The sequence below is a fragment of the Stylophora pistillata genome, chromosome 13 (genome assembly GCF_964205215.1).
Source record: "Stylophora pistillata chromosome 13, jaStyPist1.2, whole genome shotgun sequence".
NCBI classification, from domain to species: Eukaryota; Metazoa; Cnidaria; class Anthozoa; order Scleractinia; family Pocilloporidae; genus Stylophora; species Stylophora pistillata.
Window position 1 is genome coordinate 5,753,678 of NC_142531.1, and position 26,672 is coordinate 5,780,349.

The 26,672-nt window shown below is 38.1% G+C and overlaps 2 protein-coding genes across 9 annotated transcripts; one reads left to right on the top strand and one right to left on the bottom strand.

The window, feature by feature from the left end:
- Positions 1–120: 120 nt before the first annotated feature.
- Positions 121–7,210, top strand: LOC111337731 (alpha-N-acetyl-neuraminyl-2,3-beta-galactosyl-1,3-N-acetyl-galactosaminide alpha-2,6-sialyltransferase). 3 transcript variants are annotated; one of them, XM_022944084.2, is made up of 5 exons: positions 121–516; positions 3,956–4,046; positions 5,012–5,653; positions 6,101–6,205; positions 6,338–7,210. In XM_022944084.2, the coding sequence occupies exons 1-5, from the start codon at positions 489–491 to the stop codon at positions 6,528–6,530; spliced, it is 1,059 nt and encodes a 352-aa protein (XP_022799819.2). In that variant the 5' UTR covers positions 121–488; the 3' UTR covers positions 6,531–7,210. The 3 variants fall into 3 exon arrangements, with proteins under 3 accessions (XP_022799819.2, XP_022799820.2, XP_088599443.1); XM_022944085.2 differs by lacking the exon at positions 121–516 and adding an exon at positions 534–718; XM_088743317.1 differs by lacking the exon at positions 121–516 and adding an exon at positions 1,833–3,341.
- On the bottom strand, positions 7,041–26,004 carry LOC111337730 (uncharacterized). Of its 6 annotated transcripts, XM_088743308.1 has the most exons (9): positions 25,857–26,004; positions 24,982–25,046; positions 15,392–15,623; positions 13,559–13,744; positions 11,906–12,259; positions 9,475–9,921; positions 8,868–9,074; positions 8,230–8,367; positions 7,041–8,089 (listed from the first exon to the last, which is right to left on the bottom strand). In XM_088743308.1, the coding sequence occupies exons 2-9, from the start codon at positions 25,015–25,017 to the stop codon at positions 8,070–8,072; spliced, it is 1,620 nt and encodes a 539-aa protein (XP_088599434.1). In that variant the 5' UTR covers positions 25,018–25,046; positions 25,857–26,004; the 3' UTR covers positions 7,041–8,069. The 6 variants fall into 6 exon arrangements, with proteins under 6 accessions (XP_088599434.1, XP_022799814.1, XP_022799817.1 ...); XM_022944079.2 differs by lacking the exons at positions 24,982–25,046; positions 25,857–26,004 and adding an exon at positions 19,573–19,821; XM_022944082.2 differs by lacking the exons at positions 24,982–25,046; positions 25,857–26,004 and adding an exon at positions 16,624–16,964.
- Positions 26,005–26,672: the final 668 nt, after the last annotated feature.

The following is a 26,672-nucleotide window of genomic DNA, read 5'->3' on the forward strand; positions in this document are numbered from 1 at the left end:
TTCACTTTTTTTCGTGAAGTGGCAAATCGACATGCATTTGACATCAAACACAAACAGCTGCCGGAAAAGAGAAAACCACGATTATTTTATCTTCCCTGAAAAACATCCGGCACTACAATAAGAAATGGCAATCACTGAAAGTAGCGCCTCAATTCAAGAAAATTTTCAAAAATTTTTTTGCGGTCGCTTTTCACAGCCCCGAGATATTTTCGGGCAATTTTTGTCGATTCCCGTCGAAAGTGACAGGTGTACATCCAAATGTAAAAGTGCAAGCTCTTATGTTTATTGTGGCAATTAGAGATTTTCGTCAAATCAGTTTCCGCAGGAGAAATGTATTAATCTTGGATTGTCGTTACACCTTCTCACTCGTTCGCAAATGCAAATTTGACGGATTGTTTTGTTTCGCTGTTTTGGTAAGCGTTGTATTTGTGACTGCTCGAGGAGCGTTGATCGAGCGCTACTTCGTCACGAATTAGCCAAACGCCCCAATGCCGTTGGATGTTCCGCTGTATTACGGTAAGAAAGGTTTTCCCCGGCGTGATGAACGTGTTCTGCCCGTGGTGACTGCGAAATTCACGGTTCTAAAATTGTCCAACGGATCCGTAATCTTGTATGTCATAAATCATTGAGCAAAGAGGTCAAAACAGTTTTAGACGATTTATAAAGCCACACTGGGTCCATTTTACTCGATTTGTTGTGGTTTCAGTGGCGCTTATATGTAAGTGATCTACCAGCAAGTCAGTTACATGTATTTCATCATGTCGTTTCTTTTTCAATCCCTGTCAATGTTGACAATTGTAAGGAAACTAAATTACACTTAGTGAATAAGTTCAAAAATATTACTTTATACATATATTTAAGTTTCTTTCCCTGTTGTTATTCACAGTAAAATTTCTTTGACTACAAATTTCTGGCAAACTGTAGCGAGAGGTGGTGGTTTATTTTATTTTATTTTTTTTTTTTTAATTGTCTTTCCAGTCTTGCCACTGGAAAAGATTTTCATTTCCTCGGGTGCATAACAGGAAGAATTTTTGTTCGCCCAATTTAATTCCCTAGTGGGAAAATGTGTTCCTTATCATAGAATGTCTTCTTTTAGAGTATTAGGGGACAATATTTTCTTTCAAATGTGATTCTCTTTCGATATCAGATTTATCTTCGCTATACATGAGATAACCTTAAATATCGAAAAGCAGTATTGCACCTTTTAGAGATAAAGTTTTGCCGGCGTGCTGCCGAGATGAAAAAAAAAGTCTAAAAGAAAAATAATATTGCAAGTAGCTGCGAATTTTCTGTTTGTTCTAGTTTCTGAATATATTTAACTCCACATAGAAATTTTCTCACCAATGTATACAAGATTAGGTTATCTCTTGTCGAGATTCTGTCTTGTGACGCAAGTACATGTCTTTATTAATCAAAGCAAATGGAAAATACACCATAATCAACTTCATTTGATGTGATTTTGACGTTAAATGAGAAATGATACGATTATGGAAAAGTCAATTTACTTTGCTTTAGGATAAGACTGGAAAAGGGTGAATTCAGAGGAAAAGACTCTTGCCAGAGAATTTGGCAAATTAAAATTCAATTACAAACAGCGATTTCCAGTGAACTGATCGAGGAAAAGTGAGAATATCTACATGACAGAAATTTGTGAAAAGAAACCAACTTACTGATATCAATTTTTTTGTGTGAGGATAATTTATTTTAAATGATGGTAATCAGAGAGTTGCGAGTGCATTTGTGATAGGAAGATTTCGCTTTGGATGTAATAAAGAGGGGGGAAAGTCATAACACGACGAAAATTATTTTGAACTTAAAGGTCGGCACACACGAGGGGACTAGTCCCTGCGACTAGTCCGTGCGACTAGTCCCAGCGACAAGTCTTTGAAGGGTTTACACGAGGGGACCGGTAGCAGGGACTAGTCCCTTAAGGCGTTCACACGAGGGCACTCAATTGCACAAGAACATAGGAAAATTAAGAGGCAAATGATGTTTCTTAGTCTGGGGCGTTACACGAAAGCAGTTAAAATTTGGTAACTTTCATTGTAGCACTATTAAACATCAACGCAAACGAACTACACTTATTCAGTCGGATTATTCATGCTTTTACGTGTTCCGTTTTTGTTTTTTTTATTTTATTTTTAACAGACACAGAGTCAAATAGGGTAAAAAATTCCATCAAAACGGCTCCAAGACATCTGTATATGTTTACAAAACTAGAAATAGTTTTTTATTCTTCAGTTGTAGAAATCTAGAAGTCAGGGAAAATTCATAGAAACTGCAATGTTTACAAATACCGGAAGTCACGCATCATACTGACCCGCGATTGGCTTATTTACCGTTTAGTCGCAGGGACTAGTCGCACAAACAGTTCACACGAAGGGACAAACATTTGTTTCATGCGACAAGTCCCTGCGACTGGTCGCATGAATTCAAACCAGTTTGAATTCATGCGACCAGTCGCAGGGACCAAATTTTGGTCCCTGCGACCACAGAAATGTGTAGTTCACACGAAGGGACTAGTCGCATGAAACTGGTCGCTGGGACTAGTCGCAGGGACTAGTCCCCTCGTGTGTGCCGACCTTAAAGTGTACTTCCATTCACATGCTACTCGTTCTGTGATTAGCGAATTTACTGGCTTTGAATCGATTTGAAATGGTTTCCATTTCGTTTCAAAGTAAACATGTCATTAACCTCGTCACTTCGGACCGCCTTCTTATTGCACATCCTCGCTTTCTTTTTTCCCCACTGATTTCTGTTTCAAACGGAAATATTCTGTGGCTGAATATTGAAAAATACACCGGATTGATCTTACTTTTGATAAAGATCTACGTAATAAGTAATTTAGAGGAAGGAAATATTTATTGTGTGCCATTAAATTCCGACCAGCTTTACTCGTGAGGTTATTTCAAAAGTTTTGTCAAATCTTATAAGAATGGATGCTACAACTCTCCAAAATTATGCAACGATTGAAGTAATATTTCTGCACTTTGTCCGATGATATTACTATTCTTTGAAAGACAATTCTGAGAATTTTCTGAATGCCCCTTGCTGATTTTTCAGTATTTATCCGAGTGAACAGTTTGTCAGTGAATTGTTATAGCAAAGATAGAATGGATATTACTGATTATGATCACCCTTAGGACTTAAAGATCTCTCGTCAGGCAGTAAAAAAGCACTACTTGTAAATGGTTTATAAAAGGGCTACATAGTGATTGTTAATCAATGAAAAAGATCTTGGCCTTTAAAGATCATTTCAGATGGTGTTGGAAGCGGCCGTACTAAAGAGCCTATGGAGTTAGATTCTAACCACAAATAGCAAGGAGAGATAATTTCACAGAGTACGATAATATTGTTGCCAAATCTGATGATTATTCATTTTACTTAGAGCGTAGAACTGCCAAAGGGAAATCCTTAAAAGACTTTAATCTTTAAAAGACAAAAATTACTTTCAGGGCGCCATCTAAATATCAGTTTGCCTCCGGTAATAGCGCTAATATAAACTTTCTCAAACCTGAAATTGCCTAAATGAGTGCTTTGGTTCAAAGAAAAGTGATCGTTCTTTTTATAGTTCATACCATAAGCCAATCGCAATTTTTAGTTTTCAGGCTGCACTTGATCAAATTGCACTGAATTTGCAAGGGGTATAGCCATTGTTTTGACTAAAGTTTAATTAATCCTTCCCCTCGAGTCACCTCGACTACATTCAAACTGAAGATCGTTAACGTTTTTCGAGTTTTTTTTTTTATTATTGCTTTTCCTCATTAAATTCCTTTTGAGAACAATCGTCCTTATCAGAAACAGTACTTAATACAAAGAGAATGCTTAAAACACCCCTGTGGGATGTTGTCTATGTTCTCATCAGACTTATTTCAAGCTACAAAAAAATCCAAATTACTCATAAAATGGACCAATCAGCAACTTACAAATAGATAATTCTTAAATCTGTGAACAGCTGGCGTAGCGGATGAAGACATGCTCGATGAATTTCTTTTGGGCAGACGAAAGCTGGATCATGGCCAAAGCTCAACCATGGACGTCCGGAGGTACGTACGGCATCTGTGAGAATATGTTAGACGAGGATAGTCTTTCTCCTCCAGTGAAACTAGTCAAACGTTTTCAGTAATTTATGCGACTGACTGTCTGATCTGCGTTAATCATTTGTCGGCTCATCATTCAAACAATCAGTCAGCAGTTAGCCAATCATTCATCATCTAAGCCCTCTAACCATCAGTCAGTCACTAGATAATTAAGTGATCGATAAATCCATCAAGCTACTTATTGGGTAAGTGATTGATTGCATATTCGAATGATCGATTGCTGGTTTTATTAACCAATTGACTGACTAAAGAAAGTAAGTTTCTAGAGAAACTGTGGTGCTGCGTCGGTGGGAGGCATTACACGATTATTTGGTTTTAGTATATACTAAAACAGTGGATAGCGTTGAAGGCGCGCTCTGGTTGGCTATTCAAACTCAGAATATCCTTTACTATTTACCTCCGAGCAACTCGGGAAAAAATGGCGTCCCGGTTTGCATCCGTGACAAGCGAAGAAATCACTCGAATTAATGACGGTGGTGTATATTATCTCACTGTTTTAGTATATACTAAAACAACTATTCACCTCAGTGTCGGTGGTTAGCGGTGGATATTTACCGAGCCGCGAAGCGGCGAGGTAAATATCAACCACTAACCACCTCCACTTCGGTGAATAGTAGTTAATTATAAACGGAGTTGGTGATATAAATTGGCCACTGTAGGGTGTTTCTAAAGCTGACGTTTCGAGCGTTAGCTCTTCGTCAGAGCGAATGGACTGATTGACGCTCTAAATGACGTTTAGCTGATGGGTTGATGACCAGCCTATCTGATAATATTTCGTTTTTCTGTTCGATTCCTACACTAGATACATCTTTAGATAAAGGCTGATTGTCTATAAAGCTTAGCATTTCTTATCGCTAAGAAAATGGCAGCTTTGGACTTTCATGCTCATGGTAAACTTTGCTCGTTTACAGATTTCTCAATGTCAAGTACCATCAGGCTTCGGTGGGAAAATTGAAGAAGATTACAGCAGTTTCAACCATCGCCATTATATTTTTTATAGTTATTATATTCACCTTTGGCTCTCCTCCCGCTAAAAAAATTGTGATGAAGACTCCTTCGGCTCACGAGTCACCAATTGCTGAGAGGTCTGGTGCCGAGAAACACTCCTTCATGCTAGCCATGAATCCCGACATTCCCGTCGAACTTTCTCTCAAGTGCAACACGTGCTCTTTAGTGAGCTCTTCTGGATTGCTGCTGGGCAGCAATGCAGGCTCGCAAATAGATACTGCCGATTGTGTTTTCAGATTGAATTCAGCGCCCACTCTGGGTTACGAGAGAGACGTTGGAAGAAAAACCACTGTTCGGGTTGTGTCGGTGACAAGATTCAAGTCTATGATGAGGGATTCGTGGCTGGGAACCTTAGCTTCGTTTGAGGATCTAGATTACATGATACTGCTTGGACCGGATGAGGTGCTGTGTAAAAATTGCACACTTTCTAAATTGTACCAGAAATTCGCCAAATACCTAAAAAATACTGAAGTTCTTCGGGTAACGCAAGAAACCTACCAGAAAGTCAAACAAGAGTCAAGAAAGCTTGGAGTTAAATACGGAAGGTAGTTGACTCTCTCTTGCTTTAGCATTAAAGAGCCATTCCTCACTTGTAATTCTCTAATAGGATACACAAATCATAGCACGTTGAAGAGAAGGTATTTAAACATTTAAGAAAGATGAAAGACACCTAAGAGAATCAAGGACCCCGGGTGTTTACTTACCGACTGTCAAAATTGGACAACCAAATTGGTCCAGCAGTAATAGAGAATCTCATCTTTCAAGCCAATTCAGTCCATTCTTTATTTGCATTAGTTCCCCTGGCGGAGTTTTGATATTAAGGAACACTCTTAAGAAACTGCTTATTCAGTTGGGCCTTTTCATTTCTGACTAATAGAACACTGTAAGCCATCCATAAACGCCAGAAACCTTTCATTACAAGCTATCTAGGTTTGAAAAATGTCGGAATAGGAAGTGCATTTTCTAAAACAGTGTTTTTTTGTTCTTTTTAGGCAGGACCTTCCTATTTCCACAAGATTTTACACAATGAATCTCGTTCGTCAGTTTTGTCCCCAAATCAGGGTATTTGGTATGGAATTGGAGAACCCCTGTGAAAGGTAAATCCACTTGGTTCCATAGTGTTTTCCTAGACAGTATAGTTTTGTATCAGAACTAATCAAATTTTCTTTGTTTTCGGCTTCTCATCTGTTGTATCTGAATTTGATTAATTATGGTTAAATTCCTTCTAGACATGGAACCGTTCCTCTGTTCTACTGGCTTCCAGATTCCTGGCAGCGCAATTGTTTGAGTCATCACGGAGAAAGAGTTAACCAACAATTCTTCCAAGGTCTTCTGAGACTTCAACAGGAAAGACAAATCTTTAAATCTTGGGCTCACCAGTATCACATTGAGTTTTTCTATCCTTCTCACAAAGTTACATAAACAATTTGAAGACCAACAAAACAGTTTATTTTTTCAATTAGTTCTTTATTTAAGAAAGCTACGAAGAACGAAGACAATGTTTGAACCTTACGTCTGCGTTCTTCTTTACAAACGATCTAGAGGCGTAAGCACGCATTCTCCATGTGAGGGGGGGGGGGAGGGGGAAGTACAAGCGATTCATTGGAAAAGGAGGGCGTGCCAACTCTTAAAGATCCCTACTCCTTAGCTATGCACTTGAAATTATATCCGATCAACTGAATTATTTTGCGTTACCTTCTCCGGTTTTCTGTGACACAATAATGATTCTTTGCGTGAGCAGGCGTTCTTTAACTTACATTGCGGCAGATATATTTGAGAGGGTTGAGTTTTAACCTGGATTGTTGTTAACTATACGTCACAGTAAGACAGACCAGTGCTAGTTTCGTCGACCTAATACCTACATTGAAAACTATTATTCGTTTATATTTCAAGTTTTGTATTTTATGGAGACGCAAAAACTTTGGAAAAACGTTCGCTATATTATTTGTTTTTATTGAATAATATGCCTAGATTTTCCGAAATTTTCCAATCTCAGTGGTTTGAGATTGTGCAAACGTATATTTTATTTATTCATTTTCAAAGACGACAAATGGTAAAATTAAATAGAAGCGTTCGTCCTTAATAAATGAACTTTAGTTCTGCATCGTCTTCTTCTCGCATACTTCTCTCATTGTCAGAATAGCCTTGGGCTTAATTTTGAAAATTTTTCGATGCCCAATAATGCCGAAGTGTTCTTCAGCATTTCAACCATGTAACACTTTTAAAAGAGGCATTCAGAGTCGGCTCGCAGCCTTTCCTTTACTTTACATCTCTGCTATACTAATTTTTGTGCCAATAGAACCAAAAGGCTGTTTGAATATTATCGTCTACCGGACAGATAGAACTTGATTAACAAAAAGGGAAAAAAAAAGCTTGTTTGAGCTTGTTATAGACCTTCTGCGATTCTTTTCTTTTATCTACAGTAGATATCAATTAGACGTTTTAGATACATCATGATTTCCAAGATGTAATTATTTGTGCAATTGCAATTGTGTTTTCAGTGCCACTGAATGAACACTCTTTCGTCTCTTGCCAAATTTCCTTCGTTTACTTTTAAATCTTTTATTTTGATTCGTGCAAATTATGATCTTCCTCTGTTAAAATATATCATCGAATTACTTCAGCCGACTTCCAAATTTTGTGTTGTCTATCTTCTTTGCAATCCTCAACTTGGCTTTTTGTTGTTGGAGGGGCGGGGAGGACTCAACAATCGCCGACAATCGAGACGCAGTTTCTCTCGTTTCTTTCTTTGGGCGTTTTTCTTCGTGTTTCAACAGCGTCCACGTTCCCTTGCGGAAAGACTTCTTGGTTCTACGTCTACATATGAAACAGCTTGGAGATTGTCTTCTCTTTCAAGTTGAGTTTCATAGAATTTCCCTCTTCTTGAAGTGGAAACCAGCCACGGTGTTGTTAATAGCTTAATTTTGCGGTGGCATTTTCTTGATTGAAGAGCGAAAAGGGTTAGATAACTGTTTCCAAGCCTTAAAAAGAGAAGGATAGAAGAAAAAGATAGATAAGATGGAGGGAGAGTGGTAAGAAGCTGGAAGACAGTAGGAATTGTATGGAGGATGGAAAAGAAGCTGTTTCGAGAACATTTAAATTATAACTGTTTTCCCCTTACCCAGCGGTCCAGTGTGAAGTTCCCCATTTAAATCCTCTGTGTTTTCGATTTTCTGCTTTCCTTCCTCGGTTTCTTGCTCTTTTTGTTTTTCCCAGTAATTCTCTTGGACTTTGGTCACGGGAACCGCGTGACCGGGACCTGGGGACGAATGATAACCAAACAAGTAAAACCATTTTAGAAGACTAATAGGGTCGAATTTTTTTTTTTTTTTTTTTTTTTCATCCTAGCAGACATACTATCTGAAAAAGTACTGTCTGTTTTATTCGTAAGTCAAAAAATAAACATTATAATTTGAAACAGTGTTATAGATAAATGTTAAGTTAGTTACTACCTCGCGTTATCCCTAAGAGGCTCTGAATTATTTCCCATAGAACCGTTACCACTACCAACCAAAATTCATGGTGTACATTTGTCATGTAAAAACAATCATAGTTTAGAGCAATGTCGTCAGAAAACAATTACGGTCAATGAAAGATAGATGAAGCGAATGTTGCATAAGATGTGCAAGAGGTTGCCAGTGCAGTTCGGGCAAAGTGCAAAGCTTGACGGCTGTCTATCAAGAGTCAGTATCCATTACAAACAGGTCCTTTGTGGGTCGTGACATGCTGTGCTCGTGAATGGTCATTCGGTACACTTACATCTGACTGGAGACCTATCCCGAAGTCGGAAGGAAAGACCACTGCCTCTAAAACCGCTGTCGACACTGGAAGTGACACTCAACTCACTAAGGTTTCGCCTTACGTCAGAAATATCAGAAAGGCCTGGGACGTGCAGGTGCGAGAGATAGCTCAGGGGAGAGAGGAACTGGGGACTACTATTCCCACAGCGGAACACGTTGTGTTGAGCTGGAGAATAAGAAATAGAAAATAGCAGAGGAGAGAAAGATTAGATATGGTGGGGAAGGGAGAGTAAGGAACATACAGTGAATTGGAGTAAACATAGAGAGGAAAGAGTGCATAGAGGTAATTACGAAAAAAGAAGATGGAAGACAATCGAGCGATTTAAAGATATGACAGACAATATTGTGATGCGATTCCAAGAAAGCTTAGTTAATCAATTAATATTATTCTCTCAGGCGACGCTTTCGGTGCTCCAAGCTTGAAAGAGCAAAATTTATGCTAGAAATTTTAATGTAAGCTTGAGCTCGCTATGGTGAGGGAATAACCAAAGATCTTTTAAGGCGATTTTTTTCTCCTTAAATTCGGCATCCCGTATTACCAGTCTATATATAATTCCTACACTCACAAGAGGTGACCCTCCAAACACCTATTTTCCTTTGGCGATGACTGTTGTTGCCTTGGTAACCACTGTCGCTCGAGCTTCCGCTGACCTGACTTGGATTTCGTGGCTCTGTTTCGTAAATATCCGGGGTAAGGTAATTATAGTTATTTTCCATTGCAAAACCGTTGTCATCTTGATGGCCATTCTGTTCAATTTCCATTTGATTTTCCGCGTTCCCGTTAAGCGTTATTTCGGTCACATCAGTGTTGTCCAAAGTACTAGAAACGCGTTCCTCGTCGGGCGAATCTCGCGGAGAGCTTATATCATCTTCTACTGTATTTTTTTCTTTGATTTCCCGTTTGAGCAAGTTGGGGCCGGTCGTGATGATATCACCGTAGTCAATACATAACCCTCCTTCGATGCGAGGTATCCCGTCCAGTGAAGACCACGGAGGAAGCGCGGATTTGCCATCTAAATGAAACGTAACAATTAATGATTGACAATCATTCGCCTCAGGTTCGGTGAATATCGTCGAATAATACCCGAGACGAAGTCGAGGGGATTATTCGACAATATTCACCGAACCTGAGGCGAATACTTGTTTTAGTATAATTTCAGAGCTGAACAACAGAGAAATTTCTAAAATCATAACATTTTAGTAACATTTATTAACATTTTATTTTAAAATTTTATATAAACCGCGTGGAGCGGTTTATATAGCGTCATATAACGAACCGCTCGACCAATCAGATTGCTGGAAACTCTTTGCTCGGCTCTGAAATTATACTAACAAATATTATTCAGTAAGTAATCCGAAATGGCTTTAATGCTGCCTTATTGTGCAGCCGAATGTTCGAGGACTTTCACTGTTCTCTATGGGAATTTACATGACTATTCCGCGGCGTGTTGACACAAAGTTCTCAAAACAACAAGTCAATGAATTACGTCGATAATGATCATGTAATTGATAGCGATAATAACTATGATCAACACGCTCTTAAGGTAAACATAAAAATTATTAAACAACAACAAACATATGAAACATATGTGTGAACTGCGGTTATGAGACGTATATGTGAACGATCCTTCGCAGTAAAGCACTATTTGAGCAATAGTGAAAATCAGACCTGAAAAAAATTTCAGGCCTGTACGGGATTCGAACCACTGACCTCTGCGATACTAGTGCAGCGCTCTACCAATTGAGCTAACAAGCCAACTGGGAGCAGGCCATCAAATTAATTCGACATAAACCCGTAGATGATAAATCAAACAACAACAAACATATGAAACATATGTATGAACTGCGGTTATGAGACGTATATGTGAACGATCCTTCGCAGTAAAGCACTATTTGAGCAATATTGAAAATCAGACCTGAAAAAAAAAAAAAAAAAAAAAATTTCAGGCCTGTACGGGATTCGAACCACTGACCTCTGCGATACTGGTGCAGCGCTCTACCAATTGAGCTAACAAGCCAACTGGGAGCAGGCCATCAAATTAATTCGACATAAACCCGTAGATGATAAATCAAACAACAACAAACATATGAAACATATGTATGAACTGCGGTTATGAGACGTATATGTGAACGATCCTTCGCAGTAGAGCACTATTTGAGCAATAGTGAAAATCAGACCTGAAAAAAATTTCAGGCCTGTACGGGATTCGAACCACTGACCTCTGCGATACTAGTGCAGCGCTCTACCAATTGAGCTTAGCTCAATGGACGACGCCCTCAGTTTTCCTCAGTATTCTTAGCTCTCGAAGCTCATTGCATCCCTTATCTCCGTCATCGAATATAATGTCAAAGAAACTGCGTCGAATGGCAGTTACAGTACCGGGATAGCAAGTGTCTAACCGATTATACCATCTGGCTAACACCCTTGTACCAATGTCCACTTCCCTTACGTGTGGTATGGCGTCAGGTACCACGCATTCAGGATGCTCTTTCTTGTGTCTTATTTTCTTTCCATTTTCGAGTTGTACGTGTATGTCGTCGTCCATTGCAGTCACAATACCGCGAAGGAAAGATCCTTTCTCAGCCCTCGCCCAGACTCGCGAACCTTCCTTAACACAGACCTGAAATTTTTTTCAGGTCTGATTTTCACTATTGCTCAAATAGTGCTTTACTGCGAAGGATCGTTCACATATACGTCTCATAACCGCAGTTCATACATATGTTTCATATGTTTGTTGTTGTTTGATTTATCATCTACGGGTTTATGTCGAATTAATTTGATGGCCTGCTCCCAGTTGGCTTGTTAGCTCAATTGGTAGAGCGCTGCACCAGTATCGCAGAGGTCAGTGGTTCGAATCCCGTACAGGCCTGAAATTTTTTTCAGGTCTGATTTTCACTATTGCTCAAATAGTGCTTTACTGCGAAGGATCGTTCACATATACATAAAAATTATTGTTTGACAGAATAAATTTGTTTTTTCGGGCCGTCTTAGCTCACCTTCTTCGCCCTCAGTTTTCCTCAGTATTCTTAGCTCTCGAAGCTCATTGCATCCCTTATCTCCGTCATCGAATATAATGTCAAAGAAACTGCGTCGAATGGCAGTTACAGTACCGGGATAGCAAGTGTCTAACCGATTATACCATCTGGCTAACACCCTTGTACCAATGTCCACTTCCCTTACGTGTGGTATGGCGTCAGGTACCACGCATTCAGGATGCTCTTTCTTGTGTCTTATTTTCTTTCCATTTTCGAGTTGTACGTGTATGTCGTCGTCCATTGCAGTCACAATACCGCGAAGGAAAGATCCTTTCTCAGCCCTCGCCCAGACTCGCGAACCTTCCTTAACACAGGCTGAAATCATAGAAGAACCCAGAGCTCAGTCTGAATTATCAGAAAAATATTACAATTCAATCAAAAATCCTAAAAGATGTCTTCCATTTCCTCCCTTCCCAATCGATGTTGAGTGCCAGCTGGCAAGCAATCCATGGATGTTTACGAACATTGCTTTCTCAGAAGACAGAAAATTAATTTGCAAGATAATGCTTGTGAGCATAAATTTACATTGTTATTTAAGATTGTGCGCAGAAAAATTGTCATTCATTTAAAATATGGCCAGGAAAGAAAATCTTGTAAAAATTGAAATGATAGTAATAATAGAAACCGAAGAGACTCCTCTAACTCATTCTTTTCATCCCCAGTCTCCACGAGTGGCATTTTCCCCTTTTGGTCTGCATGGCAGCCGCGTCGGTAACCGTAAACCGTTTCTAATCATGTTCCTAGGTTTTTCCTTAGATGATTTGTTTCCATTCGTAGAAAGGGGAGCTCGCAAGACAATTTTTAGACATTTGGATGCAAGGTAAGAAAAGAAACATTCAACTTGTCTCTCCTATTTCAATCATTATACGACACGATCGGCTGCAGATTTTAAGCTCAATAAGAGCTTAATTACACGTTGTATTGATACGTGTTACACCACGAGACAACTTTTGTGGGCTAAGGTGGTGATGGACAAGGATTTCTCTTATCCATCAAAATACTTTGCTTAAGATCTTGATATTTTTGGAAGTACTTTAAAGAATATTAGAATATCTGGCAGTGCTTGTGAGCCAGCGCTCGTTGACTTGTTCTTTTGAAGTAAACAATTTTCATGGCCGCGCTCATTAATAAGGCGTGATGTTATTTCAGTATCAAAACAAATATGCTGGTTTTGATGTAAATTTGTTGAGGTTTATCACTTCTTTGTGAGTAAGCGAATTTTATGTAGATATACTAAATAGGGTTGCTCCGTTTATTTTTTGGCAACTTGTAGCAGTTAAATTCTCTCGACGAAACTGGAAAAGTTTTAAAAGTATTGGCTTAATATGACTATGAGCCGAGTAAAGATTTTTGGTAATATTTCCGCCCTGCCCCTTCATTCAGTTCTTGGATCATAAAGAGAACAATGGCATAGACAATAAATTGCCTTTGGGAGTACAGCCTAGTTGTACAATTGTATGGAGCTGTCTGGAAATCTTACTTGGATGTCATAGTCACTTCCTTCTATGCATAGTTAATCATTCTCAACGATTTATGGTGCAAAGTATCACTGAGTTTTTTTCTCGGTATCGGAAGTTCGATACGAAGTCGATTCCCCTTAAGAATTTCACTTACCCATACATCTCTTTCTCGTTAACTTGAAGCTTGAGTCCTCTTTAAAGAAGTGAGAGTTCTCGTACTTCTGCAGACGCAGTTCCTCTCCACGTCTACGAATAAAATGTGCCGGATTCAAAAGCGATTCGAATGCAAAATATCCCTCAAACCACATGTCTTGTAGGGGAACAAATGTACTCTCTTTTCCTGAAACGAAATTGGAGGAAAATATTTGAGTATACCTCTCTAAATAAATAGTGACACGTTTGAAAATTCCGCAGAAATTCTATCAATAAATAAATAAATATGACAGATAAAGAACCCTTACTGGTGAAAATTAACAAGTTTTTTTTTCAATTGCCTTTAAGAGCTAAACTTATCTTGTGTTACGCGTCCTTTCTTATCGTAGATGAATGAAATAAAATCACCAATTGAACGTCCTTTGAAAAAGGCAACTTGACGCTAGTTTTAATAATGGACAACTTTTGAACGCTCGCCGGCTGGTTTACTGGGTTTTTGGCCTATCTTTCCACGGCAAACGAAATTTATTGATTCTAAAGTTTGGGGGAGGGGAGCTGGGGAGGGGGGTTAAGAGAAAATTTTATTGTTAAGCACAAATAAAAGAGTGTGTTCAGAAGGATAAATGTAATTGGGCTGGGACCACTTTAACGCAGGGACGCCTTAGCCAGACAAAATAGCTGTAGGAGTTCGGTAGAAAAGAGATAAATATCACTTCTAAAACTTGTCAATAATGGCCACCATGATTGGTAGTTATAATTTTATCGGATTGGCACTGAGTCTTGCGAACAGTTCCGCCGGTTACCAAAAGGGCCCGGTTTGATACTAAAAATTCTTTTTACGTGTAACGTTTCATCCTGTCCTTCTGTAACATTTTGAAAATGTTTAATGGCCTCAAGTGAGGCTTTAAGCTAGAGTAAAATTCAAAATAGAAAAATTAAATCAGATAGAACCTCTCGCCGATCCACGGAATCATAAAGGGACAGAAAATAATTAGCAATACAGCTATGTATGGTGGGATGGATAGAAAGGTGTAACATAGTGACAGACAATGATCACGTGACATAATAGGTACTGTATGAGTATATGGGGTGCTCCTGGAAATTAGATAAGATAAGAAATGCTCGTGGAGGAATAATTACGAAGCGAATGCATTAAATACCTAATTAGAATATAAAACGTGGTACGCAATATGTCTGTTTGAACTCTGGAAATGCAAGCAGCAACGAAGAAGACCCTTTCCATTTCTTTAGTGGTCGACTTCTAAATAAATGACAGGGATTTTTGGCATCAAACTTAATTTTTTTCAAACTAGGGAAGATAAAATTGCAATCGTCAGCCCAATGGCCTACGTCGTTTTGACATTCACATGAACATTGCCGAAAAGAGCTCTCAAGCTATCATCACAGAATCGATTCTGGCTTTGCTGGCCAAGAAGAGTTGACGAAATGCGAAAAACTACACTCTCCGAGTTATTCCACTTGCTTTTTCACAATTGCTGACGAGTTTTCGTAATTACTGCTCAGCTTGACTGTCAACAATTCAAAATATAAATGAAAAAAAAACAACAACAAAGTAACAGTAGGAAATTTTCAATTTACGTCTGAGGAATACAATGTGTTGGTAAAAAATTAACGTAAAAAACCTACGGTGAAATAAGAGGTATTTTGGTTGCATTTCGCACGTTTTGGGGCGTTGGGTCGCAGCTGCATCCAACGAGCTCAGCAAGTACTTTTCAGAGCCTATTACTTCAGCTAAGTTTGAGTTCATGTTGCATCTTTTTATTGAAGATTTTTACTATAAATAACATAAATCAAACACGTCTTAATCACTTACTGTAGTTTTCAGAGTCATCAAAGGGCTCCAAAATGAGATAGTTATTTCTTGCTCGTAGGTAATGTCTTCTTTTTAGCACACTTTCAAAGGAAATTCCATCGACTCCTTCTACCAAGCCTTTTACAATATTGTAGCGATCCTTGCCTTTCTGTAGCGACTTCTTCCTTTCCCTTTCTCTCGCAATTTGCTTTCGGGTCGGTGAACAGGGAAGCAGCGTACACGAGAACATTACCTGGAAGTTGTAATGAGAAGTATAAACGTCGATTCACTGATAAACCTACGCAAACATTTAATCGACCTTGTTTGTTCGTTAAACTTGTCGCCTTGTCTGAGGTACTCCAATGTTAAAATTTAATTGCCTCAGTACTGTAATAATCCTCCCTTAAGTGACGATAAATTTTCATAGGAAAACAGCAACGTAGCCCATATCTTACAGTTTTCATGCGATCCATTTTTCTCAGGTGAAAACAGCGTACATTGAAGGTAATATTCGAAAGTCTTTCCTCCTCGTGCGCAAAAACGGGCTCTGACAACTAAAATTATTGGACCCAAATGCCCGCGGTGAAACCACATACTATCCAAATATTGAAATACCTGTTAGCGGTGGCCTGTTAGCAGGTACTTGGAACATGTTTTTATTTTCAATTTTTCTTGGCAATCATTTTACTTCTAAACGCCAGTTTTTTGCCTTAGGAAATATCTTATGACGAAAAAATATTATGTTTTACAATGTTGGACTTATATGGAATTATGGCAAGAACTAGAGAGTATCATTATTATTTCAAAGAAATAGTTTCCTTCAAAGTGGCAAACGTCTTGATCTGATGAGCCGAACTGTGAGTTAAACAGCGTTCTCTTGTCAACGATAATAGATACGTTTAGACTATTAAGGTCAGAAGAAAGCCTTCGGAAACTCTCCCAAAGCTTAAGCAATTTATTTACTGAGAGAGTATTCTGTGAAAAAAAAAAAAAACCCAAAATATCTTTCTTCAATTCCCAAGAGGATTTTTGAATACAAAATGTCAAAAAAATTTATGAATATAAAAAGCAATAAAAAGAGAAAGGAAAAGATTAGATAGCCGTAGCAGTGTATGGAAAACCATGAAATAATATAACAAAAGAAGCGTCGAAAAAGTAAAGCGTTTAAAAAATAGATACATATTGAGTTATAGAATACCTTAATCTGTAATGATAAACATTTTTGTTATTCCACGGAAACCTGTGTTACTTACAGACTTTTTCCTTCCATTGGTGCCCTGATACCCGCTTATTTTTTCTCTTTGTCTACGAGCATTATAGATTTGCTTAAGCACAAATAACTTGACGACAACCCGTCAATTTACTTAGTGCTTTCTGCTCTGTAGCTAATGATTCATAACGACTTTGGCTAAAAATTTTGGGATAGCAAAATTGTATACATCAAAATAGACTGTAACTATGTAGCAAAACTGACAAGTGGCATGCTGTGAAAAAGTATACTTTCAGTTTGATTCCCAGCTAGTTGAAATAAATTAGTATCCCATTTTAGAATAGGGTATCAGCAGTGATCCTGGCCACATATCGAATCTGCAGGTAACCGCTCCAGGGGGCAAATCTAAATTGTAATATATTCATTAGGCTTTGGAGTTCTCAGTTGGTTTATACCAGCTCATGCGCATACTTGCAAAATCTTCGCCAGAAGAAAACATATCATGTGGTAGAAGATCACTTCTTCATACGATTATAATAGATCCAGGAATAGTGCGTACTTTACTCTTAAAAATACTTCAAAGATTTTGTACAAATACCAATTATAAAATTATGCTAAAATGGGCCTTAAATTAGGCACTCTAATTTTGTTAATGGGTTACTATTTCATCACGAAACACCCCAGAGGAGACTGTTAAATAACATCTACGAGGGTGTTCTTTGAGGGCTCAAAACACGCGTATTAGCCTCACTTGGGGTGTTCGAAACTACCCCATCGTTCTGGCTTTCAAGAGATTCAATTTTAGATTAAAACAAGCGCACAAAATATACGTCAATGAGGGATATCACAGCAGCGACGTGAAAAGACATGATAACCGTCTATTTGTCCCTCCCCTACGATTGCAGCGTTTAGGTCTTTCTTGGCAGTTAGATTAAAAATTCCCTGTCAACTTTGCTTCCCCGTCCTTCTCGGTCAATTTCAATTTTGTTTCGTCTGTCCTTCTACTTGTCCCTTCCTTACGACTGCAGCGTTTAGGTCTCCTTAGGGAGTTAGATGAAACATTCCTGTCAATTTTGTTTCCCAGTCCTTCTCGGCCTATACCTTTGCCCAGTAGTCTATAAGTGTAGCATGAAAAGCTACCTGCCGACAGTTTCTCAAATAAAATTTTGCTGAAGTCATATCCTATGGATGAAAAGAGGGGATAACTCTGATATGATGGTCAATTTGGCCGAGTTCATCTGCCCCGGCTTTATTCTGGAGTTTTGCTCCAGCTCAGCTGTGTGTGGAGGACGATCCAGGGAGGTTTAAGTACAGGGAATTTTCTCAGCTTTGTTACCAAAAAACACATAGCTGTTGGGCTATCACCATCACATCACTAAAAGTATTCAAAATTCGCGGAGATTACTTTAACTTTCTCGTTTTTTCTTCTTCTTCAGTCAATTGACGCGCAAGTAGAGCTATAATAACACAATATTATTTGGTTTACAACAGTCTGTCTGGATGGTGGGATTTTGAAGTATTTATGATCTGTCGAGTTTTATGATCTGCTCCCCTGACATGCAAATTAGTGAAGGTTACTTTGCCTTTTTCAGGTATTGAACCCAGTGCGATAAGGTGCTCCCACTGCGCACTGCATGATATCATTTCGAGGGAGGTTCGGGTTGGATCGTAGTCACGTAACCTGGAAGATGTGACTGTTTCACTGAGATTTCGATTGTAAAAGAAGTCGATTAATCATTGCAAAAATTGATCGTATTTTAGCTGTCAATCTTTCATAAACATAGAGGTTATTTCACACCACCTTTAATCCAAAACGAAGGTGGTTGTCAAGACAACGCTACTTATAGGCGACGATGCAGATGACACGGGATGAATATCTAAGTACCTATTTGGCCTTTCATTTCGGTTTTTAAGACTTTAGAAGATAGAGACAGAATCGGAAAAAACTGGATGATGTCAACCTTCCCATAGATTTGTCGTACAACTCGCGATCGTTTCGACTGAGAAGGAAAAAAAATCGCAATTTGTCATATCTGACTCAAAGGGTTTTCATCTATCCATAACAAAAAGATCAAAATCGATAAAATTTGATATTGTGCCTTAACTTGAAACTGGTTTAGAGTGCTATTCAAAGAAATATCGATCGTTAATTGCACTGTTAAACGAATTCATTGTCATGTTGCACCAAGTTGCGAACGAAATACTTTTCCACTGGAAACTACCTCGCTAAACCTTAATCGCCCTGGAGCGTCTTTCAAACATTAAGTTTGTACTTTTTTTTTACATTTGAATACACATCCCATGGATGACGGAGAGCATATGTTTGTTGCTTCGTGAATCTATTTTCATGTAGTGTGTTTTAATGAAAACCCTTTGTCCTGAGTGAAGGCTACTTTCGAGAACCTGCTCGAATTAACATCGAGTCGGAACCCTCTTGAACTTTCTTTTCTAGTAAATAAAAACATTTGTTTGGAAACCTTTTTGACATACCGCAAATAATTCTTTAATTTATTTCTCAAGTATAATCAACGCACCGCTTTAAATTTGGTCGCTAAATGTTTGGTGAATATGTTTTGAAGGATTGGAGATGTGTTGCTCTCCAAAGTCTTTAAACGTTACATGTAGAGCTAAATCAAATCGACTTTGTGTCAGGCGAGCGGTCCAGTAAAAAATGTAGCGGAAAAAAAATTTCCGGTGTTTCTTGCGACTTGTTTATTTTGAAGCTTAGCGAACATCACTAAATAAAGAAATAAGGATTTTGTTCCCAAAAGAATCTTGATTTTGTTTCCCAATGAAATAAGATAAATAAGAGGGCAAATGTAATAATAACAACAACAGTATTGGACGATAACTAGGTTTTAACAGGAAAGTGAAGTCAGGTGCAGATATACGAAAGCTCTGAAGAATTTGAACTGAATAAATACTTAGCGCACTTATCTCGATAAACTGCGTTTTAGTAGCTGTTACTTCCTGTTACTGAAACGATACGTACCTTCTCCAGGGCTTCGTCTTTGTGTTTGTGTTCACCATAATAATTCATGACTGACGCCGGGTCCAGTCACAATCAGAAGACGCTTTCGGTTTGACTTCCTTTCGAGTATCATCTCCTTAAAGGTCTTCAAATCGGGCTTAGACGATTGATATCTGTCATATTTGTCTCAGTGTTTGCAAAGTGCTATATGGCGAAAACGGCGGAAGATCAAGAACGATCACGAAGGTCCTATGCTAAGTATTACGCGAGCGGGTCTAATTAATTTGGTAATAACAGCAATAAATATGAAATTATTCATTATCACATAAAGTAAGAGCTTTGCATATATCAAACATTCGATCCCAGACCATTGAATCACCTGCCACTCTTTGTTGTTTTATCCCCGAAGGAAACAGTTACAAAAAATGCTTTTTAACAAAAGGGTACAAATATTCGATTATTTTAATCAATTTTGCTTTAATTTTTCCGCTTGTCTCTCGTTCTCAATGCGTACCAGACTCCCTACATTCTTTAATGAAAAAGGGTTTCACAGCTTGTTTTATCTTAGGGATATCATAAATGTCGTACTTTGATATATCAGTTGTCTGTTGGAGCGAATGTCCTACAGAAATTGTTAGTTGACTCTAAATAGGTAAAATCTTTCTGACAAAAACTGTTTTTAGAAAAACACCTTTGTTTTAGTCGTGGTCATCGGTTTTCTCCAATGTTTCCGAGACATAACATAGCTATCATCGAGTAACAAATGGAGTAAAACGCTGCATGTGAATCAGTTACATTTTCATTGACGCATAACTCTCTTGGAACTTGTCATTTTGAGATCGTCCTTTCCAAGCGAACTGACATCGAAGTAACGGCTCAAAGCAAGCAAATTGTAGAGCCTCGAGGCACATTAATTAGGTTTGCATTTTCAACATTCGCAAGAATCATTAACCTGGGAAAACAACTTGGAGAACTTTTGTTGGATGCAGAGATTTAATTTCTGGTTTATCTAAGCTTAAGTTTGGCCTCTACCACTTACTCGAATAGTTCAATGGCCAAATCGGGGGAAAAATCAGTGTCACACCAGTTCCTTCTTAATACTGTGTTGAAACTAGTTTAATCATCAAAGAATAACAAAACAAAAAAAGCTATGCTCTTTGGTAAATAGATATTTCAGATTATCAAAAAGAAGAAGGATCTCATGGAAAGATGACTACAAGAACGCAACGGAATATTTTGTAGCAGTTCAAGAAATGAGTCGAGTCATCATACAAAGCATCCAAGTAGTGAACTTATTTTTGTTTTGTTTTGTTTTTAATTAAACGTTATTAGCACTCAGCCATTCCCAGATAAGGTACTTTTGCTTAACGAGGAATTATTTCGTAACTATTTTACATCATATGAATTATTTACACATGTGAGATTTAAATCAGGGTAGTTATTTTGACAAAAAACGCGACTTGCACCACAATATCTGATTAGAAAATAAGGTCAATCAACCACGACCAGCTCTTATGATATCTTTTCACGTCATCTCAGTCCCGATAATAAAATGGCGACAGTTTATATTTTGTTTTAGACTTGCGTGCTTAACCTAACTGAGCGCAGATGGAACATGAACTGCATATATAAATAATGCAACGCCTGTGAATACCTTTGTTCACGTGGGAATAGCGTGGTGAGGGACTTACAATTGCTAACCCCATCGACAAAGAAAGTAATTGCCGAGTGAGGGAATTACTCACTTAGGCACAAGTGTTTTGAAAGTGTTTTCGCAATGTATTCACAAAACTCGATTAAAGTCTGCTTGGTAAAAGCACGTAGGACGATTTTCCATCATTCTCTCATGTTCAGCGTTTTAATTGTGAACAGTTGCAAAACTACTGCACAAAAGCACAGATATTCATTATCTATGAATCATGTTCTAATATTTTTTCCTACCCTGTCACTAACTTACACGTATTTTCATGAGGTCAGAATTCTGAGTTTCGTGATTTATTATTATTTGTCTATTATTTATTCATTTATTATTTATCATTTATTATATTTATTTTTATCACCGTGGTAAACTGGCAGAAAAAAAACTTTGGAAATATTAAAAACCCACAACAACATAAAACAAAGACATCAGAATAAACAAAAGTCTATGACAAAACCAATTTTCTCGGTAGTCCATGTACAAGAAGTTTCAAAAGATAAGTGGCTGGAACTAGGAACTATTTATCAAGTAGCAGCTGTATGTTTCTTTTAAGAACCAAGCTTGATCCCACGTCATGCTTTACTTTGGCTATGACGCCTAATCAGCGTTTATCGAACTCAATGGACCACTTTCATAAATGACTGCCGTATAAATATTCGTTTGTTTAAAATTAAATTAGCCCTACCGGCCTCGCTTGAGATAATGTATTCTTTTGAATTTTGTACTGGAGAACGAGGCCAGTAGGGCTAATTTAAATTTAGACAAAGAATATTGATCTGGCAGCCATTTATGAAAGTGGCCTATGAAAGCGGCCTCAGTCTTCAAGATGCGTCTTCAGTACCTAGTTTCTCTCTCGCTGACTTTTTTTAGCTGATTCGGCCTCAGAATATCCAACATTTTGAAAGTTAATTCCCCTCAAATTTATTGGATCAGTGATTCTTCGAATTCCACTAAGTGATTCTGAAAATTGCATCGACACACCCCGCTCTCTAGATTCCCACCGCTTCGAAACCTTCTGTGTTTGAATAACAAAAGCTACACTTAATTTTGTGGATGGGTCCCTACGGAAGAAGGTCAATACTTAGAAATGAGGATGCTTTACCGTCATTCAGTTTTATCCAATAGCAATTTTGGTTTTGAAAACGACGGATCGACTTGACATATTTCATCGTTTAGAGCTCTCATAAGTTACTTTTTGCAACATAAGTCTGATAACATATGAACATTTCTTTCTGTAGAAAAAGATCGCTGAGAAGGTATACATTGCACTGGAACATTCTGTGCCTTCATTATATCGTAGAAACATGTACTCTATGCTTAACATGCACTCTATGCTTGACATGCACTCTATGCTTGACATGCACTCTATGCTTGACATGCACTCTATGCTTGACATGCACTCTATGCTTGACATGCACTCTATGCTTGACATGCACTCTATGCTTGACATGCACTCTATGCTTGACATGCACTCTATGCTTAACATGCCACCGATTACTCGAAATACCATATCTCTATGCTGCATGTAAGGAACGTGGCTGGCCTGTCCAAGTCGACAGCGCAGAAACCAAAAAATTGTGTGTTACATTGTAGGAAGAAAGGCCGATATCAAAGTTAACGAGATTACTTCTGGAAAATAAAACAGCAGAGGAATATTTCGGCTGCTCTTGATGAATATATCCAAAGGGCCTTGTTCTTTTTTCAGTCTCGGTCGTAAGTTCAAATTATTTTTTCTCTTTTTACCAAATCGAGAGCATAACTTTTAAACTGATTTTTATTGGAATGAGTTTCGATCGTGTAGTTTGAGGCATTCAACGAACAATCACAATCTTTGAGGAACGGTAATTCCTCATACAAAAACAGTACAACCTTTTAGCGCGGAGAAAAATGTGGAAAAGGCTGAAACTTTTCCATACAACGACGGCTAGGAATAAATCATACGTTAGTTTAGCACTGACTTTACTAAAATGGGCTTGCAGTATTTAGTTCTGACGAAGGGTTAACTCTCGAAGCCTCAGCGATAGAAAATTTCAGCGGTGGCCAATTTACCTCATCAACACTGTGGATAAAACCAAACTACCTCACAATATTTAGCCAAGATCAAAGGGTTCGTCTATAGCGTTAAGAGTATCTGGTCCGAAAAAAAAATTACCGTCTAGCTGGTACAGTACTATAGTTGGCTTATGACGATTTATTGCAGTAAATTGGCTCCCTCTGGCTGGAAGACGTCTATTTCATCGTTGCACCACCGTAGAAAATGCAATCAAAGGAGACATTCCGCAACATTTTGAAAGTTTTAAATCGACATTGAGAAGTTCGCATGGCTACAACACTAGAAATGGCTACTTACCTAGACTGCCTAAACCTAAAACGGAATGCGGAAAGAGGGTGTCCTACTTCCGTTTTATAAATGACTGGATGTCCCTCCCAGTATTTTTAAGAAGGCCAATGCCATGCAAAATTTTTAAGGAAACCCTTACAAGATTCTTAATGGATAAATATTTAAATGATGGATAAAACTTTAGATATACGCCGTTTTAGATCTGTGACATTTGTATTTCTTATTTTAGCTTTTAATACTTTTTATTTTTACGGAGGACCTCTCTGAAAACCACGTATTTACGTGACGGGCGCTTCCTCCTTAAAGATTGTTTATTATTATTATTAGAAAGAGGCAGCAAGTGTTTTAATTCGATGCTTTAAGTAACCATGGAGTAATTGCAAAGGTAAGATTTTTTCTTTTCTGGCAAAGTTCAAACACGTTTTTCGATGGAAAGCGACTAGCTTGACATCAAAGCATCAAAACAAATTTTGAATCACACCCGATTCTCAATAACATAAAATAATAACGAAGGACAAAAATTAATGCTAAAGCAACAGTGAGGGCGAATTAAAATGCCAGAAATAATTTTTCAAGAGAGACTGTACCATGGTGAAGGGATGTTTTATCTCAGATAAGTCTTAAGCGAAGATTAGGGCAATATGCTGATCAGCTGGTTTATGTAAAACGACGAAACAACTGTTGTTGAAGATCCGAGGATAAAAGACACTCAGCAGGGAGTCTAAATAGAACCTCCTCGCCAAATTACATTTCTACCTGTTTTGAATATTCGCAATAACACAACCAGACATGTCACTTAAAACGCCAATCATTTTAAATCGCAAAATAATTTTGAGTATCTTTCAATGGGTAGTTTGAAAAATTCTGTCTACTTTCTGACGGTAATCTTAAGATTGAGATGAGAGTTCCCCATTTACTTCTGTGTGTGAAAATCGATTACAATGGACTTTCGATTTTAGTCAAAGTAGTTTAGTATTTGTTAATAACTATAATGGACGTGTAAAATTACCTCACTCTGAAAATCATTGGTTGACCAAAACCTAAATAAATGCCTACATAAGGGATAACTAATACGACCTTGGTTTTTGGTCCTCTTCTTCCTTTTTTTACAGATCTAAACTTCACCTTAGCTTGTAGTGTTCTTGTTTGCGTGGGCAAACGACAAAGTCGCTGACCGCGGGGCGCGAGGGCTGGGATTAAGCATTTTTAAATCATTCTCCCTGAATCCACTTAGTTCCACTCGGAATCTTGCATCATACCTTTTCCATACATTAATAATTCCTCAGTTATTTCTAGTTCAGTAGTAACGACAGACCTGGCTCTAACGTGCCTTTAAGCGATTGAGTCAAACTCGAAAAATATCAAACAAATAAAAACTTGTTTTACTAACCTGTTTCATAAACAACGCCGTTATTTTCTCGGGCATTTGGTTCTGAAGAGTACGTGGAAACCTCTCTGCAATAGTAAATGGTCGATGTATCAACCTTTCAGACGTTACAGACGAACTAACAGATGGGTATGGCCACTATTTACAGCATAACGAAAGACTGTCGAAAAGAATGAGCGACGGCTAAACTTTAAACAATGCTACACTGAAGAACAAGCTGAAAAACAATCCAGAAATGTCACAAGAAATCATTTTCTCCCGCGTTTTTCTCACTTCGTTCTGATGATGAACTGAAGTTATAAATGTAGTTTTGCGATATGAATACTGCCATCTCGTTAAATATTAAAAGAACGTTGCATATGATTGACGCGCTTAAGTGGAGGGAGGTATTGCAAACACGATTGCGTAGAATAATAATAATAATAAAAAAGTTACCATACAGTCGCGGATGGAAACACAAAATTATTTTGTTTATCTCTGTAGATCATGGCCAAAAATTTGATCTATACGAATTAAATGGAGGTGTCTTCTACTTGACCTGCGAGTTTTCTGCAAGTGAAATACCTGAAGCAGTTATTCATCGATATCAAACAACATCGTCCCTCTTTTTATTGCTGTTATGTCAGTTTTCACGTCACAGAAGGTTACTGAAAATTCTCTGGTAATGAAATCTAAATCTGAAATGAGTAATGAAACCAAGATAGGATACTTGCATAAAAGATGATATCGGATTCAGATCCAAATTGACATCGTAAGTGCTCTTGAACGAATGTTCCGAATATCACGATTACTCTGTTTGATTTTACAATTAAGGTTGATCACGACTGATCCGGAATGACCGCATCATGTCAAACAGATACAAGAAGTGTAATACTAACCTTAATCAAAACATCTTTAAGAAATTTCATCTTTCAGCTCAATGGCTTATTATTGTGGCATACCAGAGGGAAACTATTTGCTTTTCAAGGCCCAGGGCAGAATTTCGCCACACGATTTCTACTCTCACAATTTTCATTTTTCATTGCCTACGATTAGAAATAAATTGTTTCACTTTTATCGAGCTGCATGTATTATTCAGTAATTTCCATTCAACTTCTGTCACTCTCAACGGTTGTAATATTCTGCTGCTGTGCATTTCGATTGTCAAACCTCCTTTCCTGGCGAGATGTTTTTCGCGGGGAATTTTCGTCATTAATGAGACACGGGAAACACAAAAGCATCGGATGATAGCCGCCGTATCATTGGCAAACAGGTTTCAATGTATTCTGGCCGCACATGCGGCAACTGAACGTTATTGTCTCGGTGGGAAGAATGTGAGTAATTCGTACACCGTAACACTTGTATTGAGTCTTCAAAGGAGATCGAAATTAGGAAACAGACGAGAAAATAGAAATAGAGACTGATAAGAAACTTAAACCTGAGATCTTTGATAGGCGAACAGACAGATTTATGTACAGATGGGGTAATAAACTCGGACTCTCACATAAACTGAATTTTAATTCTCGTAAGCGGTGCATTTCACGTTTTTGTCATGAGAATTTCACTCGGTGCTTTGTACAGGTGACCGCAGAGATCGAGAGAGCTTATTTCAGAACAGCTTCGACAATAAGAAGGACAGTGAATACCACTATGATTGTTTCTTCATTTTTTTTTTTTTTTTTTAACGAATTGCGCTGACATTTGTCGTCGATCCA

Bases quoted from the DNA above. Each gene is read 5' to 3' on its own strand.
- LOC111337730 (XM_022944079.2), bottom strand. From the start codon at position 19,620: ATGAATTATTATGGTGAACACAAACACAAAGACGAAGCCCTGGAGAAG. The intron at 9,922-11,905 runs GTGAGCTAAGAC...CGTTTCATTTAG, and splicing joins GAAAACTGAGGGCGAAGAAG to ATGGCAAATCCGCGCTTCCT. The intron at 8,090-8,229 runs GTAAGGGGAAAA...TCTCTTTTTAAG, and splicing joins ACTTCACACTGGACCGCTGG to GCTTGGAAACAGTTATCTAA.
- LOC111337731 (XM_022944084.2), top strand. From the start codon at position 489: ATGCCGTTGGATGTTCCGCTGTATTACG. The intron at 4,047-5,011 runs GTACGTACGGCA...GCTCGTTTACAG, and splicing joins TCAACCATGGACGTCCGGAG to ATTTCTCAATGTCAAGTACC. The intron at 5,654-6,100 runs GTAGTTGACTCT...TGTTCTTTTTAG, and splicing joins CTTGGAGTTAAATACGGAAG to GCAGGACCTTCCTATTTCCA.